The 18,457-nt window shown below is 44.2% G+C and overlaps 1 protein-coding gene across 5 annotated transcripts in view; it reads left to right on the top strand.

Annotated features, from left to right (window-relative positions):
• The window catches only part of CDH23 (cadherin related 23), a 708,444-nt gene that overhangs the window by 664,459 nt on the left and 25,528 nt on the right, over window positions 1–18,457 (top strand). For all 5 annotated transcript variants that reach the window (XM_072131217.1, XM_072131214.1, XM_072131213.1 and 2 more), the window contains 6 exons: window positions 1,418–1,531; window positions 11,580–11,709; window positions 12,615–12,878; window positions 14,468–14,629; window positions 15,819–16,075; window positions 17,341–17,438. In XM_072131217.1, the coding sequence (XP_071987318.1) occupies window positions 1,418–1,531; window positions 11,580–11,709; window positions 12,615–12,878; window positions 14,468–14,629; window positions 15,819–16,075; window positions 17,341–17,438 (1,025 nt within the window). The remainder of the gene's footprint in view (window positions 1–1,417; window positions 1,532–11,579; window positions 11,710–12,614; window positions 12,879–14,467; window positions 14,630–15,818; window positions 16,076–17,340; window positions 17,439–18,457) is intronic.

Raw genomic sequence — 18,457 nt, 5'->3', positions numbered from 1 at the left:
AATAGAAATCTTTTTTTAACATGAGGAGTGAAAGGTGATCGGCCCCACATCCTTACTTATAACGCTGATCTCATGATTAACCAGTAGGGAAAAAGTAAAGCACACCAATATCTGCAGGAGGTGTAGAAGCTGCACCCTGGACTAGGTTTACCGTTTTAACAGTTTTTGATTCTGACTTTTTACTGTGATTACATAAAAATTTCCATCTTTTTCATACGTCAACATCAGGATTTAAAAGACATATTAGGTCCAACACTGTATAGGTTGTGGCAAACTCTGCTGGACAGGTGAAAAAGTTGTACATTTTTTGTGCAAATATTCAAATGCACCGATAAAAGCTCCCAAATATAAGAGAAAAAAAAAGAAAAAACTTAGATACAGTAAATGCCCCCTATGACTTCTATTGAGCATGCAAGTCTCTGACATATAAAGAATGCTAGATGGAACAGGAAAAAAACCTGTGGATTCTGGTTGTGAAAAACTGACGTTAACAATCGGTTTTCAATTGAATTGGCTCGTTTTTGAGTATCTAGCCTAAAGCCTTGCTTAGAGTTCCATAATAATGGACCATCTTTAAGGGAACCTGTCACCAGCACCCACGCTTGTAATCCAAAATAAAGGGAGTCGGGGTTTTCGTCATGGCAGTCAAGCAGGCACTCCCCGTCATAACCAACTTGTCGCCTAACTATGCCTCCTTATCTTTCTGTACATGCATGGGGCCCTGCTACCTGGCTCCTCGTCCACTCAGCCGTGTGGCCAGTGTCTCGTTCTAATTCCAGGATATGCGCAGTTCACGTCCCAGCACGACTGGCTAGATGAAAAGTGATGCCTACAATAGAAGAAAAGCGGTGCACATGCAGAGATGACTGGCGCATGCACAGGAATTGACCAAGACACTGGCCTGTTGTGTGCACAGAGAGATAAGGAGGTGTAGTTAAGTGACGAGGTGGCCTTGACGGGGAGTGCCTTCTTGACTGCCATGACAAAAACCACACACCCATGACTGGATGCTGAACAAGAATATAAGCTCATTTTCCAGGCTGCAGGCAGCAATTGAAACTTATAAAGACATAAACAGCCGCAAGGAAAGACTAAATAACTGATGTTCATAAACTATAATGTACTTAATGCAGAAGACCCATGCTTACAATGGGATTTGTGCCTGTGCTATATACAGAAGCCTATTTCATGTTGTAGTCCATCTAAACAAGCCCCAATGTCGGTGTGTGTTTTTCTTGAAGGGGAATAAATCTGAGCATGTTCCTTTATTTTTAACTTTATTTTAATTAATTTTTGTGAATTTTAGTGATGTATGCATAGTGAAAATGCCACAGAAATACCCAGCACCAAATAGGTAATAGTTTCCATAGAGTAAATGCATGCCATTCTTATTAATAATTTTTTTTTTTTCTTAAAGCTGATTATTGTGGCCTATGACCTTGGCCAGCCAGTGCCTTATGAAACCATGCTACCTCTTCAAGTTGCACTAGATGATATTGATGACAATGAGCCCATTTTTGTCCGGCCTCCGGTGAGTGAATTATTCAGACATTGTAGTAGAGCGGATTTACACAGATGAGCAATGAAGAACGATATGTGTCAATCAGTGTCTGATTGGCTTGTATAAAACCCAATGCAAACAATCAGGGATCAGTGACGGATGCCATCCGCAATGCCAATATTTAGCATATAAAATAAAATTAGCCAACAAAAAGTGAAAGCAGTTAACTCACTAATAACCTGTTTGCTCTTGTACACACATTTTCAGGTTTGTCGATATCAAGATACTTGTTCCCTGAGAGTGTCCACTGCCTTCAGCTCTGCAGATATTAAAACCTTAAAGAGAACCTGTCACCAGGGACCTCATTTTCACTAAAGACAGGTTGCAGCATCCCATTACAGCTCCATTGCAAACATTTTTTTTTCTGTTTTCTCCATTTCCATTACAATATAATTGCATGTTTTAGCTTACCCTGAACCCTGACAAAATCCTCTATGTAGTCCTATGCGTCCAGGCTTTGGTTTGGATGTATTTCAAAAAACAACACATGACTTGTCTGTGCTGCTCACTCTTCAGGTCTGAGCCCCCACCTTTGTGCTCCAGTACAGCTCCTCCCTCCCCCACTGATGTCAGCTCACTAGTCTTTTGAGGAAGCAGGAAGGAGGACCTGTACAGGAGCAGAAAAGTTGGGGCTGAGAGCTGAGAAGTGAGCAGCACAGACAAGTCCCGTGTTGTTTTTTGAAATGCAGTCAGTACACAGCCCAACCCCTGGGACTACACAGAGAATTCTGTCAGGGTGCAAAGTAAGAGAAGGCAAAAAGATACATTTGCATTGAAGCTGTAATGGGCTTCTACAACCTGACTTTATTGAAAATAGGTCCCTGGTGACAGGTTCCCTTTAAAGGACATCTACTGGTGTGTGCCCCATCGGGCAGGAACTTCTCTTTTTTAACTTCTAATGCCCTGGTTTGTACAGAGAAAACTCTTTTAAAATCATGCAAATGACCCTGTGAGGCTCTTGTCTCCATAAGTGTTAATGTAGCCTGGAGTCACTCATGCTCATTTGAATAATTTTAAAGCCTTTTTCCTTAAAAACAAGGGAATATGGAGCTTAAAGAAGAGCAAATCCTGACGGAGGGGCACACACTAGTGTGTCAGTGTGTGTGGTTTACTATCCTTGTTCCTGGTGATAGATGTCCTTTAAGCTGGTTAGTTTAATAATGATTGTTTTACCGTACTTCTTTTTAACTACCGCATCTTAGGCCCGTTCCACACTTGCGAGTGTGATGCGATGAACTCGCATCACACTCTTAACGCATGCTGCCGGGATCGCGCGGCCCGAACGATGCACCGCGGGAGTGAGCTGACATGCTGAGTTCACTCCCACGGTGCAGCGTTTGGGCCGTGCGTTCCCGGCAGCATGCGTTGCGAGTGTGATGCTAGTTCATCGCATCACACTCGCAAGTGTGGAACGGGCCTTAGTTCTCATGTCTTCATAATAGTATCCCTTATTCCTGTTAACATAGAGAAGTAGTAAGTATTAAATCCTCCTTCTACTGCTTCGGCAGTTTCATACAATTCCATAAGTATCTCATATTTGCATTGTCAGTACCACATTGAACACAAAGCCTTTAAAGGGGTTGTCCAGGCTTTTAAAAACTTTATACCAGGCCTTATATTTACCTCTTCTGATGCCCCGTTGGTCCAGCGTCACCTCTCATCACTGCTATGACCCTGTTTGTTTACAGAGGCCGGTGCTCCTATCCAACCACTGCTGCGCTACTCATACAGCATCACATTAAATGTGTACCAGGCGTGAGGCAGTAGTTGGACAGGAATGCCTACCTCTCCAAAAAAAATAATAATTTTTTTTTAAAACCCAAGCAACCCCAATAAAAGAAATCTACCATCAAAATCCCATCATAATCAACCAGGGACACTTACTTATAAATCCAGCCACTCTGACTGTGGTCCTTCCTTCTGAAGTTAACTTGTATGATTATGCTAATGATCTTGATGGGTTTTCTGGAGGAGGAAAGACTCGCTTTTTGCTCCAGCTTCACAGGCTGATTGGATATTTAAACAAAACACGATTATAATAATTAAAATATACACCACTGCTACAAAAATCTTTGTATTTTCGCTACAGCCCTTTGTTTCTGAAGCATATATCTACAGGTGCATCTCAATAAATTAGAATATCAGGAAAAATGTTTTTTTTTCAGTAATTCAATTATATTATACAGAATCATTACAAACTTGGTGAACTTTTTCAACTTTTTGGGGCGCATTTACTTACCCGGTCCTGCGGAGGTCACGAACACAAAAATGGTCACAAACACAAAAATGTTGGCCAAATAATAAGTATGTACAGTAAATGCACTCCATACTTGGTCAGCGCTCCTTTTCCTTGAATGACTACATTAATGCAGATCGGCATGGAGGTGATCAGCTGATGGCGCTGCAGAGGTGTTATGGAAGCCCAAGTTATATGATGGCAGCCTTCAGCTCGTCTGCATTGTCGGGTATGGTGTTTCTCATCTTCCTCTTGACAATACCCCAGGCAAATTTGCTGGCCAATCATGCACAGTGGGGCAGATTTACTTACCCGGTCCATTCGCGATCCAGCGGCGCGTTCTCTGCAGTGCATTCGGGTCTTCCGGTAATTCACTAAGGCAGTTCCTCTAACGTCCACCAGGTGTCGCTGCTGCGCTGAAGTCCGTCGAGGTCCGCTGGAGTTCACGATCCTATTCTTGGTGAAGGTAAGCGCGTGTCCAGCGACACTTTTTTTTTTTTGAATATGGCGGTTTCTCCGAATCCGTTGGGTTTTCGTCGCGTGCATGCCAAATCGCGTGCGCCAAAAACCCTGGGGCAATTCAGGAAAAATCGGCGAGAATCTGAATATTCGGGTGCTTTAGTGCTAGAGTCAGTGCTTCAAGAGTCACTGCACACAGATGTATCCAGGACATGGTCCACAAGTATTGCATGTGTCAAGCCTCATCTGACCAATAGACAATGCCTGAAAGATGAAAGTATACTTTGCATTTAATTTGGCAATCAAGGTCCCAGCAGAGCCATGGTGAAAGAGTGGAGAGCACACAATACAAGCTTCTCTAGTGTGACTTTTTTTACAATCTGTGATAGTTTGGGGAGCCATGTCATCTGCTGGTGTAGGTCCAATAAGTTTTATTAAGAATGAAGTTAAGAATTGAATTACTGAAAAAAATTAACTTTTTGTATGATAACTAGAGATGAGCGAACATACTCGTCCGAGCTTGATGCTCGTTCGAGCATTAGCGTACTCGAAACTGCTCGTTGCTCGGACGAATACTTCGCCCGCTCGAGAAAATGGCATCTCCCGCCGTTTTGCTTTTTGGCGGCCAGAAACAGAGCCAATCACAAGCCAGGAGACTCTGCACTCCACCCAGCATGACGTGGTACCCTTACACGTCGATAGCAGTGGTTGGCTGGCCAGATCAGGTGACCCTGGAATAGACTAGCCCCTGCCTGAGCTGCTGCTGGTCAGGGAAAGCGTTAGGCTGTTCTATTAGAATAGTGTTAGGCAGGAGTGATTCTACAAGAACCCAACAGCCCTTCTTAGGGCTACAATAACATTATACTTTTTTTTTTTTATTTGCTTGTGGCTGGGCTTGCTGGCACTAGTAGTGCAGCTAGTACCATACTGTGAGGAATTTGCTGGGAGACCTGCGACCGTTGTGTTTAGCTCTTAGTGACACGCATATCCACCTCAAACACCGAAGTGGGACAATTTATTAGGGGTTTGAGTAGAATTAGGCAGAGTCTGCTGATTTATTTTTTTTTTAGCTGTATTTCATTTTATAGCTCAAACTCATCTTGCAAAGCAGTGTGCTCTCATTGTAGGCTACAAAATAGCCATAGGAGAACCCCAACGGCTTAATTAGGCCTACAATAGCGTTATATTTTCCTTTTTTTTGTTTGCTTGTGGCTGGGCTTGCTGGCACTAGTAGTGCAGCTAGTACCATACTGTGAGGAATTTGCTGGGAGACCTGCGACCGTTGTGTTTAGCTCTTAGTGACACGCATATCCACCTCAAACACCGAAGTGGGACAATTTATTAGGGGTTTGAGTAGAATTAGGCAGAGTCTGCTGATTTATTTTTTTTTTAGCTGTATTTCATTTTATAGCTCAAACTCATCTTGCAAAGCAGTGTGCTCTCATTGTAGGCTACAAAATAGCCATAGGAGAACCCCAACGGCTTACTTAGGCTTACAATAGCGTTATATTTTCCTTTTTTTTGTTTGCTTGTGGCTGGGCTTGCTGGCACTAGTAGTGCAGCTAGTACCATACTGTGAGGAATTTGCTGGGAGACCTGCGACCGTTGTGATTAGCTCTTAGTGACACGCATATCCACCTCAAACACCGAAGTGGGACAATTTATTAGGGGTTTGAGTAGAATTAGGCAGAGTCTGCTGATTTTTTTTTTTTTTTTACCTTTATTTCATTTTATAGCTCAAACTCATCTTGCAAAGCACAAAATCCAGTTGTGTGCTGTCAGTGTAGGTTAGAAACTAGCCATAGCAATAGGATAGCATCGTTTTGTTAAAAAAAATAAAAAAATTAAAAAAAATAAACACAAATTTTTTTTTTTTTCAAGTTTACACTTTAATTTGGAAAATGTTTAACCCGAGGGCTAGGGGTAGAGGACGAGGGCGTGGACGTGGGCGTCCAACTACTGCAGGGGTCAGAGGTCGTGGTCCTTGGGCGGGGTGAGACACCACCTGCTGATGGGGGAGCAGGGGAACGCCGCAGAGGTACACTCCCTAGGTTCATCATGTCTCAAGTTACTGGGACTCGTGGTAGAGCACTGTTGAGGCCAGAACAGTGCGAAGAGGTGATGTCGTGGATTGCGGACAATGCTTCTAGCCATTTGTCCACCAGTCAGTCTTCCACGCAGTCCACCCATGTCACCGAAATCGGCACTCCTCCAGCTCCTCCACCTCAGCCTCCTTCCCCCCAGTCTGCCCCCTCCCACCAAAATTTGGCATTTGAACCGGCATACTCTGAGGAACTGTTTTCTGGACCCTTCCCACAGTCACAAACCACTTGTCCTGCTGCTACTGAGCTATTTTCCGATGCCCAGGTTTTCCACCAGTCGCAGTCTGTGGGTGATGATGACATTATTGACGTAGTGGAAGAAGTGTGTAAAGAGGTGTCGGACGATGAGGAGACACGGTTGTCAGACAGTGGTGAAGTTGTTGTCAGGGCAGGAAGTCCGAGGGGGGAGCAGACTGAGGGATCGGAGGATGATGAGGTGACAGACCCAAGCTGGGTTGATAGGCCGGGTGAACACAGTGCTTCTGAGACGGAGGCGAGTCCTATAGCAGAACAGGTTGGAAGAGGCAGTGGTGGGGCCAGACGGAGAGGCAGGGCCAGAGCTGGTGCATCAGCGCCAAATGTTGCCCGTAGTCAAGCTCCCGTGGCGAGGGCTAGATTTTCAGAAGTCTGGAGGTTCTTTAAAGAAACACCGGATGACCGACGGACTGTGGTGTGCAACCTTTGCCAAACCAGGATCAGCAGGGGTTCCACCACTACTAGCTTAACTACCACCAGTATGCGCAGGCATCTGAATGCTAAACACCCCACTCAATGGCACCAAGCCCGTTCACCTCCGGCCGGGCACACCACTGCTCCTTCCCCTGTGTCATCTGCTAGTCAGCCCCCTGCCCAGGACCCCGGCCCAAACACCTCCCGTGCGAAAACCCCATCTTCGCCTCCACGATCCTCCACAGCATCCACCAGCGTTCAGCTCTCCATACCCCAGACGCTGGAGCGCAAAAGGAGGTATAGCGCAACCCACCCACACGCCCAAGCCCTCAACGTCCACATCTCCAAGTTGCTTAGCCTGGAGATGCTGCCCTATAGGCTGGCAGAGACCGAGGCCTTTCGAAACCTCATGGCGGCGGCCGCCCCTCGGTATTCGGTCCCCAGCCGCCACTACTTTTCCCGATGTGCCGTCCCAGCCCTGCACAAGCACGTGTCAGAGAACATCCTCCGTGCCCTGACCAACGCCGTTTCTGACAAGGTCCACCTGACCACGGACACGTGGACGAGTGCTGCCGGGCAGGGCCACTATATATCGCTGACGGCACATTGGGTTAACTTGGTGGAGGCTGGGACCGAGTCTGACCCTGGGGCTGGTCATATACGCCGAGGATTGCGGGGCCTACCTCGGTCCAGGTCTCAAAGGCCTACTATGCCTCCTCCTCCTCCCACCCCTCCTCCACCTCCTCCTCTGAATTACCATCCGTGGGCATGGCGCCATCAGTCGGTAGCTCTAGGCACAGCAGCAGTGCCATCGCTAAGCGACAGCAGGCGGTGCTCAAACTGCTGAGCCTAGGCGATAAAAGGCACACCGCCCAAGAGTTATTACAGGGCATCACGGCGCAGACTGATCTGTGGCTGGCACCGCTGAACCTGAAGCCAGGCATGGTTGTGTGTGACAACGGCCATAACCTGGTGGCAGCTCTGCAACTCGGCAGACTGACACATGTGCCATGCCTGGCCCATGTGTTAAATCTCATAGTTCAGCTTTCCTCAAGACATACCCCAATCTGTCTGATTTGCTCACAAAGGTGCGCCGCATCTGTGCGCATTTCAGGAAGTCCAGCACAGATGCTGCCACTCTCAGGGCAGCGCAGCGCCGCCTCCAACTGCCCGCTCACCGACTGTTGTGCGACGTGCCCACGAGGTGGAATTCAACACTAACCATGTTATCCAGAGTTTACCAGCAGCGCAGAGCGATTGTAGACTGCCAGATGTCAACTTCCACCAGAACTGGTAGTCAGGTCAGTCAGCTTCCTCAAGTCTACAATGAGGAGTGGACGTGGATGTCTGATATCTGTCAGGTGCTGAGTAACTTTGAGGAGTCAACACAGATGGTCAGTGGTGATGCCGCCATCATCAGCCTCACCATCCCGCTGCTTGGCCTGTTGAAAAACTCTCTGGTCAGCATGAAGTCGGAAGCTTTGCGCTCGTCACAAGAGACGGGGGAAGAAGATTCCCTTGTTGATAGCCAAAGCACCCTTAGGTCTGTTTCTCAGCGCATATCGGAGGAGGTGGAGGAGGATGAGGAGGAAGAGGAGGAGAATGTTGGCGAGACAGAAGAGGGGACCATTGTTCAGTCCTTCACTGTTCAGCGTGTATGGGCAGAAGAAGAGGAGTTGGAGGAGGAGGAAATGGACAGTCAGGCCAGTGAGGGGAGTGAATTCTTGCGCATATGGCAGATTTCATGCTAAGCTGCCTATCCCGTGACCCTCGCGTTCAAAGAATTTATACCAGCACCGATTACTGGGTATTCACTCTCCTGGACCCACGGTACAAGCAAAATCTTTCCACTCTCATCCCTGGAGAGGAAAGGAGTGTGAGAATGCATGAATACCAGCAGGCCCTGGTGCACAAGCTGAAACAGTATTTCCCTTCAGACAGCGCTAGCGGCAGAGGGCGTACTTCTGCGGGACAAGTAGCGAGGGAGAGTAGGCGACCAGGCAGCTTGTCCAGCACTGGCAGGGGTACGCTTTACAAGGCCTTTGCCAGTTTTATGTCACCCCAGCAAGACACTGTCACCTGTCCCCAGTCTCGGCAGAGTAGGGCTGATCTTTACAGAAAGATGGTGAGGGAGTACGTAGCTGACCATACCATCGTCCTAAATGATCACACAGCTCCCTACAACTACTGGGTTTCAAAGCTGGACATGTGGCACGAACTGGCGCTGTACGCCTTGGAGGTTCTTGCTTGCCCTGCCGCTAGCGTGTTGTCCGAGCGGATTTTCACTGCAGCTGGTGGCATCATCACCGATAAGCGTACACGCCTGTCGACTGACAGCGCTGACAGGCTGACGCTTATCAAGATGAATAAAGCCTGGATTTCTCCGTATTTCCATTCTCCACCAGGTGAAAGAAGCTGAACCTGAATAATGTATGCACTCCTCCTCCTCATTGTCCTCCTTCTCCTCCTCTTTGTACACTAAAGCAGAGGAAACTGGCTATTTTTTTGCCAGGGCCAACTGGCTCTGGCTATAGCACTCTATGTATTTAATTTTTCTGGAGGACCAGCTACCTGCTCCTCTGCTTTGAAAACTTTTTTGGACTGCCAAGTACAGGCACTCAATCTATGTAATTTTTCTGGAGGACCAGCTACCTGCTCCTCTGGTTTGAAAACTTTTTGGACTGCCACATACAGGCACTCAATTTATTTAATCTTTCTGGAGGACCAGCTACCTGCTCCTCTGGTTTGAAAACTTTTTTGGACTGCCACATACAGGCATTCAATCTATGTAATTTTTCTGGAGGACCAGCTACCTGCTCCTCTGGTTTGAAAACTTTTTTGGACTGCCACATACAGGCACTCAATCTATGTAATTTTTCTGGAGGACCAGCTACCTGCTCCTCTGGTTTGAAAACTTTTTTGGACTGCCACATACAGGCACTATCCAAATTAAATTGTCTCCATAGCAGCCTCCACACGTCGTCTTTTTAGCTGCCTTCACACGTTGTCTCCATTGCTACCTCCACACGTCATCGCCATAGCTGCCTCCAAAAGTAGTCCATATAGCTGCCTCCATACATGGTCCCCTTATCAAACGAGCTGTGTCAGGCAGAATTTTGGATTGTTTTCATGGCTTCCATGTTAACTTTGTCGCCACCCTGCTGTGTAATCCACAAAATATACTGGCAAACTTTTATCATTTACCAATATTATTTCAGCGCTTCTTGCGCATCTGTTTACATTCCCCTCACCCGCCAGAACCCAAACTTATAAGAACGCTACTACACTTGATCTTATACAAAAGGTTCTTAGAAGTGCTGTTTGGGGAGTAGCCTAGAGACAGGGGCTTGGATTGGCGAAAGCTCGCCTGGCAGTGGAGCGCCAGCTCCATCCCAAGATCCAACTAACATAGTTTTAACTGCAGCACCTTTAATCTACTACTAGTTCACTGCCTCCATACATGGTCCCCTTATCAAACGAGCTGTGTCAGGCAGAATTTTGGGTTGTTTTCATGGCTTCCTCATCAAACTTGTTAACTTTGTCGCCACCCTGCTGTGTAATCCACAAAATATACTGGCAAACTTTTATCATTTACCGATATTATTTGAGCGCTTCTTGCTCACCTCCTTTGGTTCCTCTCTGCCACCCATTGGTTTTAAGCCTGAGTCCATTTGGGGTATGTTGCCAAGACACTCTCTAGCCTGCCGCTGCTGCCGCTGCCTCTGCATAGTCCCCTATAGTGTCAGGGTCAATTATTGGATGTTTTAGATGCTATCTAGCCTCATTCGGTCACTCTGTCATTGCCATGCTGTTGCCCATACTTTTGGCATAATGGTGCGATTAAGCAGCCTCAGAGGCATCCATGCATGCTGCCCCTGCTGTTTCCTGTCCATTTCCGTGGTGTTTCCATCCTTTTCTGAGGTTCCCAGGTGCTTGGCCAAGCTTCCCTGTGCAGATCCTTGGTCCCCTTGAAAAATGCTCGAGTCTCCCATTGACTTCAATGGGGCTCGTTATTCGAGACGAGCACTCGAGCATCGGGAAAAGTTCATCTCGAATAACGAGTACCCGAGCATTTTAGTGCTCGCTCATCTCTAATGATAACCCTAATTGTACCATTTCCAACCATGCATAGGTCGCCTGCTTTTCCTTGGGACAACCACAATGTAACTGAGCTGTGTAAACCTTCCAGCCAGGAATTTAAACTATTTTCCCACTTACACCACCTACCAGGCACAGGTTATACTGCAGTTCTATGCCAGGTAGGACCTGGTGTAGAATTGCCCAGCAGCACAACCAGGTTCCGGATATATAATGAGGCCTGAGCCTCATGGTATACTTGATGAAACCAGAGGCCCGGAGGGAAGCAATCAAGCTCTGACGCTCAATGCAATGTATGATAAATCCTCCCTTATATATATTTTAACATTAATTATTTCTTGAATAACAAGTAATTTAGAATTTTCAACTAACAGTGGTCTAGGAATGAAATATTGTTTAACTTGCTTTATGTCTTTATATATTTTGTAGTTGATTAATTGCTCTTCTCTTACAGAGAGGCGCTTTGCAGTATCAGATCATGTCTGTCCGTGAACACTCCAAGCCTGGAACAGTGGTGGGAAATGTCACTGGTGCTGTGGACTCAGATGAAGGATCCAATGCTATAGTGTATTATTTCATTGCAGGTAATGTATAACCTTATCAACTAAGATTTCTATTAATCATTACCATAAAGGGGAAGTTGTTATCAGGGCTGTCTCTTTCCGAGTACGTCATGTGTACAAGGTCTAAGCTAAATGAGGGATCACTATGGTGCCAACTAAATAGCACCATAAACTGCCAACCTCAATGACAGATGAAGCAAACCTGCTCTAAAACCCTTTAGAAAGGGAAGTTGTGTTTGAACACAGGAGGCGAGAACTGTAGAAAAATTTGGTATATTCCCTCTTGACCCTCCTTTATTGCTAATAAAGTTTACATTTGTGATATTAGGCAAGTTGCATTCCAGTTATTATATGACTAGGAAGAAAAACTTCTAAAATGTCAAACTAACTTTTAAAAGTGTTTTTTTTTTAAGTTTGTATCCTCTGGGGTATATGGGACATGGTTACATAGCTTACAATGAAACATATACCCTTGAGGCTGCCAATGTTTTAGCAAAACCTCTAGGGGGGCTAGAACACAGTTAGTGCCCCCCCCCCCCTCCAAATAAGTTTTGCATAAACATCGGCATCCTCAAGGATGTCTAGTAACCATGCTGTTATGTCCTTTATACCCCTGAGGCTACCAACTTTATATATAGTATGGCCACAAGTAACTGCCGGAACTGACTGCAGATATGCCATCTTCACCATTTCCGGAAGTAGGGGATTCGATTTACAGTAGCCACCTATTTTTATAGTATTCAAATGAGATGATGTGGATGGCAATTTACTAGGGCAAAATTGAATAAACAATATAAGATATAGTTTGACTAAACCGTGTCCTTGGATGCCAACAGCTCTTGACCAACTCTACTGACTTAAAATAGCGTGGATGTTCTTTCATGGTGTTGGCCATATAACATATATGTAACATATCTTGTTTCTAGCTGGCAATGAGCAAGGAAATTTCCAACTTATTCCTGAAGGAAAACTCACTGTAATGAAGAACTTGGATCGAGAGAAGGAACCCTATTATACACTAATAGTAAAGGCATCGAGCAACAGAAATTGGTCAGCCCGTAAAGCAATGAGGGCTTCAAATATTCAGAGGTTTGATCCCAGTACAGACTCTACGTTGCAAGAAGTGAGGGTCTATCTTGAAGACATTAATGACCAGCCACCCAGATTCACAAAATCTGAGTATACCGCAGGTAAAATCTATCATGTGTTTATCAATCAATGTACCATATTATTTTGGGGTATTAAAACATGTGATAGTGCCTAAACAAATATAGACCTTTTTTTACTTCTTATTCAAACTTTCCATCATTGCATGATTAATAAGAATATAATTGCTAAAACATGCTTGTAGTATACAGCACCCACCAGTCAAAACTATGGTATTGAATAGAATATATGAAATATCTGTTTCAAATAAGACCCATTTATCATTTGAAATATTTTCTAAACAAATGGTATTGGGAGACACTGCCTTATATTCCTGGATTGTAGGTGAATTTAAAGCACTCTGTTGTACTGGTGTGAGAGATCTCTTAATTGTACTACTGCTGCACAACATCTACCTTCCCCTCTGAGTATTTGCTATAGAATTCAATTAGAAGCCTGCTACAACAGTACAGTGAAGGAATCTCACACACCAGTGCACCAGACTGTTCCACCTACAATTCTGGAATAGAAATGCATTTTTAACACTTATGATGCTGCAACTGCTACTAACTAAGGCTACATTCACACATATGTATGGGGACGTATATACGGCCGACATACGTCCCCTATACACTTCTATGGGCTCACAGCCATGTACGGGAGCGGTACGGTGCAGCACACCTGCGGAATAGCAGTCTTTCATGATATTTTAGTTTTTACATCATGGAGTTAAGGACTACATAGAATAAACAGTGTATATGTACATATAGAGATGGAAGTAGTAGTAGTAGTAGTAGTAGTAGACAGAAGCAATAACAGAGGATATTATTGTGTGTGTGGAAATTAAGATAGGACATTCGACTGTTTATGAGGAATTAAAAAAATAGGAAGAAAATAAAAGGTACTATTTCATCTGTATATTAAATGTTGCTAAAAAAAATCATTTTACATTTTACATTTTTGGGAAATTATCTTCACACAGGTAAAAAAAAGTTTTATATCATGCAATTGAAGATGAATATAATTAAGTGTGAATTTTCAAACAAGAATACCCCTTTTAAACCTCCCCTCAGACCTCATATCAAAAGTGACATATGGGGACACAAGTATCTTAAGTCTGGCTTTGTCTGTCTGTTTTTGCCTTTTTTTGCCGTTAGATGTGTCTTAGCAAAGTTTCCTTATTGATACAGGTGGTCTTATGGCTTTAGTGTATTTAGTAAAAAAAAAAAAGTTGTAAAAAGTCTCCAAAAGTTCTAAACTAATTTCTACACCGGGTCAGGGCAGCCTTAGATTTGAGCCAAAACTTGTGACTTTTTAAACGTTTTAAATAGTCGCAACTTTCACAACTGGATTCTAGTGATCACTCGTGGAACACTGCAAAAAACTAGACAATGGAAAACTTTGAAGGGAGATGGTCTCAGACACCAAAAAAGTTGCAAATAAGCACATGCACCATGAAAAGTCTCACAAATTAAAAATTAAAGCAAATGGATCCCTTTATCATAAACTGGGTCCATTTGAGTTTTGGCGGGACTGCTGACAGAAGTGTTAACTAAATTTAAGCTTACAAACCTGCTTAATTCTCAAAAATGCTTTAATAATTCTTGTAATTCTAATTTTCATTTTATTTTAGGTGTCGCTACTGATGCTAAAGTGGGTTCTGAACTTATAAAGGTCGTAGCCCTTGACGCTGATGTAGGAAACAACAGCTTAGTATTCTACTCCATCCTTGGCATCCAGTACATAAAACACAACTCAAATGATTCTCAGACGGTAAAAAATATTTTTGTAATAGGTAAGAGAGTTGATACAATTTTGGAAATCTTTCATTGCTAAATATGGAGGTATAAAAAGTGACAAATAAAACTTCAAGTATTCATGCATAGTTTCAACTCGCTCTGAGAGATGATTATCGTACAGCTGGAGAGATCAGAAAGCTAATGGCCCTGTATATGATTTCCGCTCTGGAGATGATCTGGAGCTTGGCCTTGCCTCGTTACTTCCAATGCACATGCATTTAATTTATTTTATTTTCATTGCCAAATAGAATCATTGTATGTTTATAGGTGATTTGGGAAAGATAGTGGGGATATATTTATTTGCTGAAACAGTTAGAAAAGCTAGTGTACAAAATTAATTTAGCTAATAGAATATTTGTGTGGTGAATTGAGAAAGTCACTGGCAGACATCTCTGGAAGTGGTTTATCACCCTAGAATGAAAGCATTCAACAGCTGAACTCCGATTTGGTTATCTGTTCTAAATTCTGCCATCGAAGGAGAGTCAGCAAGCTCCATAAACATTAGTAGGGGGGGGGCATGTATCATACTGATAAATCCAGTTGTGGGACAAGGAAGTTCTACTATAGGTTGTGCGCAATCAACTCTGCCTAGAGCTAGAACTCCACCGCCCGGCACAACCCACTTCACACCCTACATTCGCACTTGCCATGGAGGTGCCTTAAGGTGGATTCTTGGCGTAATTTCAGTGTAATCAGGGCTCTGTTTTTTCAAAGTGTTAACTTCTATGCAAAAAGAAGCAAGAACAGGTTTCAACCTTAAAAATGAAGCCATTTAAAATAAATATTTATCATTTTGAAGTAAAATTTGTTGATAGAAAATTAGTTATTTCTAGGTATTGTTCCTTACATGATTTAGACTTGTCTTTGGTTGTGAACCACAAATAATGAATTTCCCTATGGGCCCTCCAGTATGCCGTAAGCTTCCAAGACCTCTTTAGTGCTGGCTGAAACCAGTCAAATTTTAATTTTTTTTTTACCTGCATTTATGCATTTGGAATTTTCGTATTACAAAAATTTTGTGTTATACAAGTAATCAGAACATAATTTTGTAACTACCATATGTAAATAGCATAAATATAAAGCATAATTAGGTTTCATGAGTGAAGATAAGTTATATGGTATCATTCAAGTAAAGCTATATCATGTCATGTCAGTGAGCCAATAATATGATTCCTGTCTTTCCAGGTAACATTGATGGAATTATCCGGACTTTTGACTTGTTCACTGCTTATAGTCCTGGCTATTTTGTGGTAGACATCATGGCTTCTGATCTGGCGGGACACAATGATACCGCTGTTGTCGGTATCTATATTTTAAGGGATGATCAACGCTTAAAGATAGTAATTAATGAGATTCCAGATCGGGTACGCGAGTTTGAGGAAGAATTTATACGCCTGCTTTCTAACATAACAGGAGCCATTGTCAATACAGACGATGTACAGGTAATAATGAAAATATTGAGAAGTGTATAATTCATAGGCCTCTTAGACCTGTAGGACGTGTAAGAAGATGAGGTTGAGAAAGTGAGGCATGAGGCTTGATAAATGAAGAATGGTTGTGTAAATCTGAGGTCATGGCTGTAAGGGTTTATGCAATATGATTAGATTGGTAAGCATACTATTTGGGAACAATGCAGGGCAAATCCCAAATGAAATTTCAAAAGTTAAAAGTACTTGGTACTTCATATTAAAAAAGGGGGGAAAAAGCCTGCTTTGACCCCAGTCTTAACACTTATAATGGAAAGGTGGCACGTGTGGCTGTTTAATATTATGGGATCTACATGAACAGCCTAGACTCCCTGCTCCACTATTCTTAGATCTGCCATATAAGGAGATATGTATGGCCATGTCTGCGACAAAGACATATGGAAGACATATAGACATATAGATTCCTCTTGACTGCATATGCCCTAGTGTGTAATTTCATAATTCTGGAATCTAACCTAACTTGTTACAAACTTTATTTTAGTAATACGTAAATTAACTGCAGAAGCTACTGGGGTGTGGAGTAGCCTTAGCTCACAGTGCCCGGCCAGGCTACTACACACCCCAGTACCCTCTGCAGGTAATTTACATATTGCTAAAATAAAGGTTTTTTTCAGGTTATACTCCAGGGTTATTACATTACGACACAGGCAGGCAGGAGGAATCTACCGTCAGATCTACTTCTAGGTAGGTTTCCTTTAATGGGAATGATCAATGTTGGTGAAGTTGTAGATGTTGTTTTATTGAAAATACAGCAAAAATGCTGCAATATGGAAACAGACGTTAAGAATCAGAAATAATCATCCATAGGTTAAGTGCCAGTAGCTGATTTGTGCTTGGTTGTAGTAAGACATGGACAGGAATATCAGCAGAACAGGTGGATATAGAGGCCGATTCCCCATTGTATAAAAGAGGAATTGATTAAGAGCAGTTATTATCTTAAAACAAGTAGTTGACTTAAATGAAGTAAAAAGAGCTGTGCAGAAATTTTGTTATTTGTTCCCATATTATTGTGTAAGCAATGTGAACTTCCAGGTTCAGTAACTGTTATTAAGTGAAATGAAAAAAATAGTTCCTGTTTCACTTGCCTGAGATGTTTTGCAAATTACTAAGCCTATTTTATAAAATGTTCTCTTTATTTCGGTTGCTTCAAGTAATAATATTGTCCTGATACCTGAGGCCCACAAGTCCTATCTACACTAATTTTTCTGTTTCTTCAAAAGTTCCACGTGGACAAAAAGGGTAGAGTAAACTTTGCACAGACCGACATGTTGATACATGTGGTAAACCGTGACACCAACAGAATTCTTGACGTTGACCGGTACGTTTTCCAGTTGTCTTTATATTTACACATTCATTTTTTTTTTTATCCAGATATCCAAACTTGGGGTAAATGTTGTAGTAATCTATAAGATTAGAATTAGAGATGAGCGAACATACTCGTCCGAGCTTGATGCTCGTTCGAGCATTAGCGTACTCGAAACTGCTCGTTGCTCGGACGAATACTTCGCCCGCTGGAGAAAATGGCATCTCCCGCCGTTTTGCTTTTTGGCGGCCAGAAACAGAGCCAATCACAAGCCAGGAGACTCTGCACTCCACCCAGCATGACGTGGTACCCTTACACGTCGATAGCAGTGGTTGGCTGGCCAGATCAGGTGACCCTGGAATAGACGAGCCCCTGCCTGCGCTGCTCGGATCATTCTGTGTCTGGATGCCGCTAGGGAGAGAGCTGCTGCTGGTCAGGGAAAGCGTTAGGGTGTTCTATTAGCTTACTGTTAGGCAGGAGTGATTCTCCAAGAACCCAACAGCCCTTCTTAGGGCTACAATAACGTTATACATTTTTTTTTATTATTTGCTTGTGGCTGGGCTTGCTGGCACTAGTAGTGCAGCTAGTACCATATTGTGAGGAATTTGCAGGGGGACTTGCTACCGTTGTCAGGGCCGGATTATAGGCGGGGCTCCCGGGGCTCGAGCCCCGGGGCCCCCACCATCTTGCCCCCCAGGGGGCCCCCACCAGATCGCGTCGTCCGCCCGACCCCGGCACAAGTTACCGCCTCCCCGCCCGCCCTTCAGCTGCATGGCCGAGCCGTCCGCCCCCTGGCACAGGTACCCGCCTCCCCGCCCGCCCATCCTGCTGCATGGCCCGGCCTACCCACCCGCTCCAACCCCGTTCGCGCTCCCTCCTCCCCCGCCCGAACAAGAAGCTGCACTCTGCTCCATCCCCTTCGCGGCCCGAAGAAGCAGCCGTTCTCCGCTACCCCCCCCCCGCCCGCGCCAAACAAGCAGCTGTCCTCCGCTCCATCCCCTTCGCCGCCCGAAGAAACAGCCGTCCCGCTCCCC

Source organism: Engystomops pustulosus, chromosome 11 (assembly GCF_040894005.1).
Source record: "Engystomops pustulosus chromosome 11, aEngPut4.maternal, whole genome shotgun sequence".
In the NCBI taxonomy this organism is placed as follows: domain Eukaryota; kingdom Metazoa; phylum Chordata; class Amphibia; order Anura; family Leptodactylidae; genus Engystomops; species Engystomops pustulosus.
Note: the sequence above shows the minus strand (reverse complement) of the source record. Positions and strands in the feature narration are given on the sequence as shown.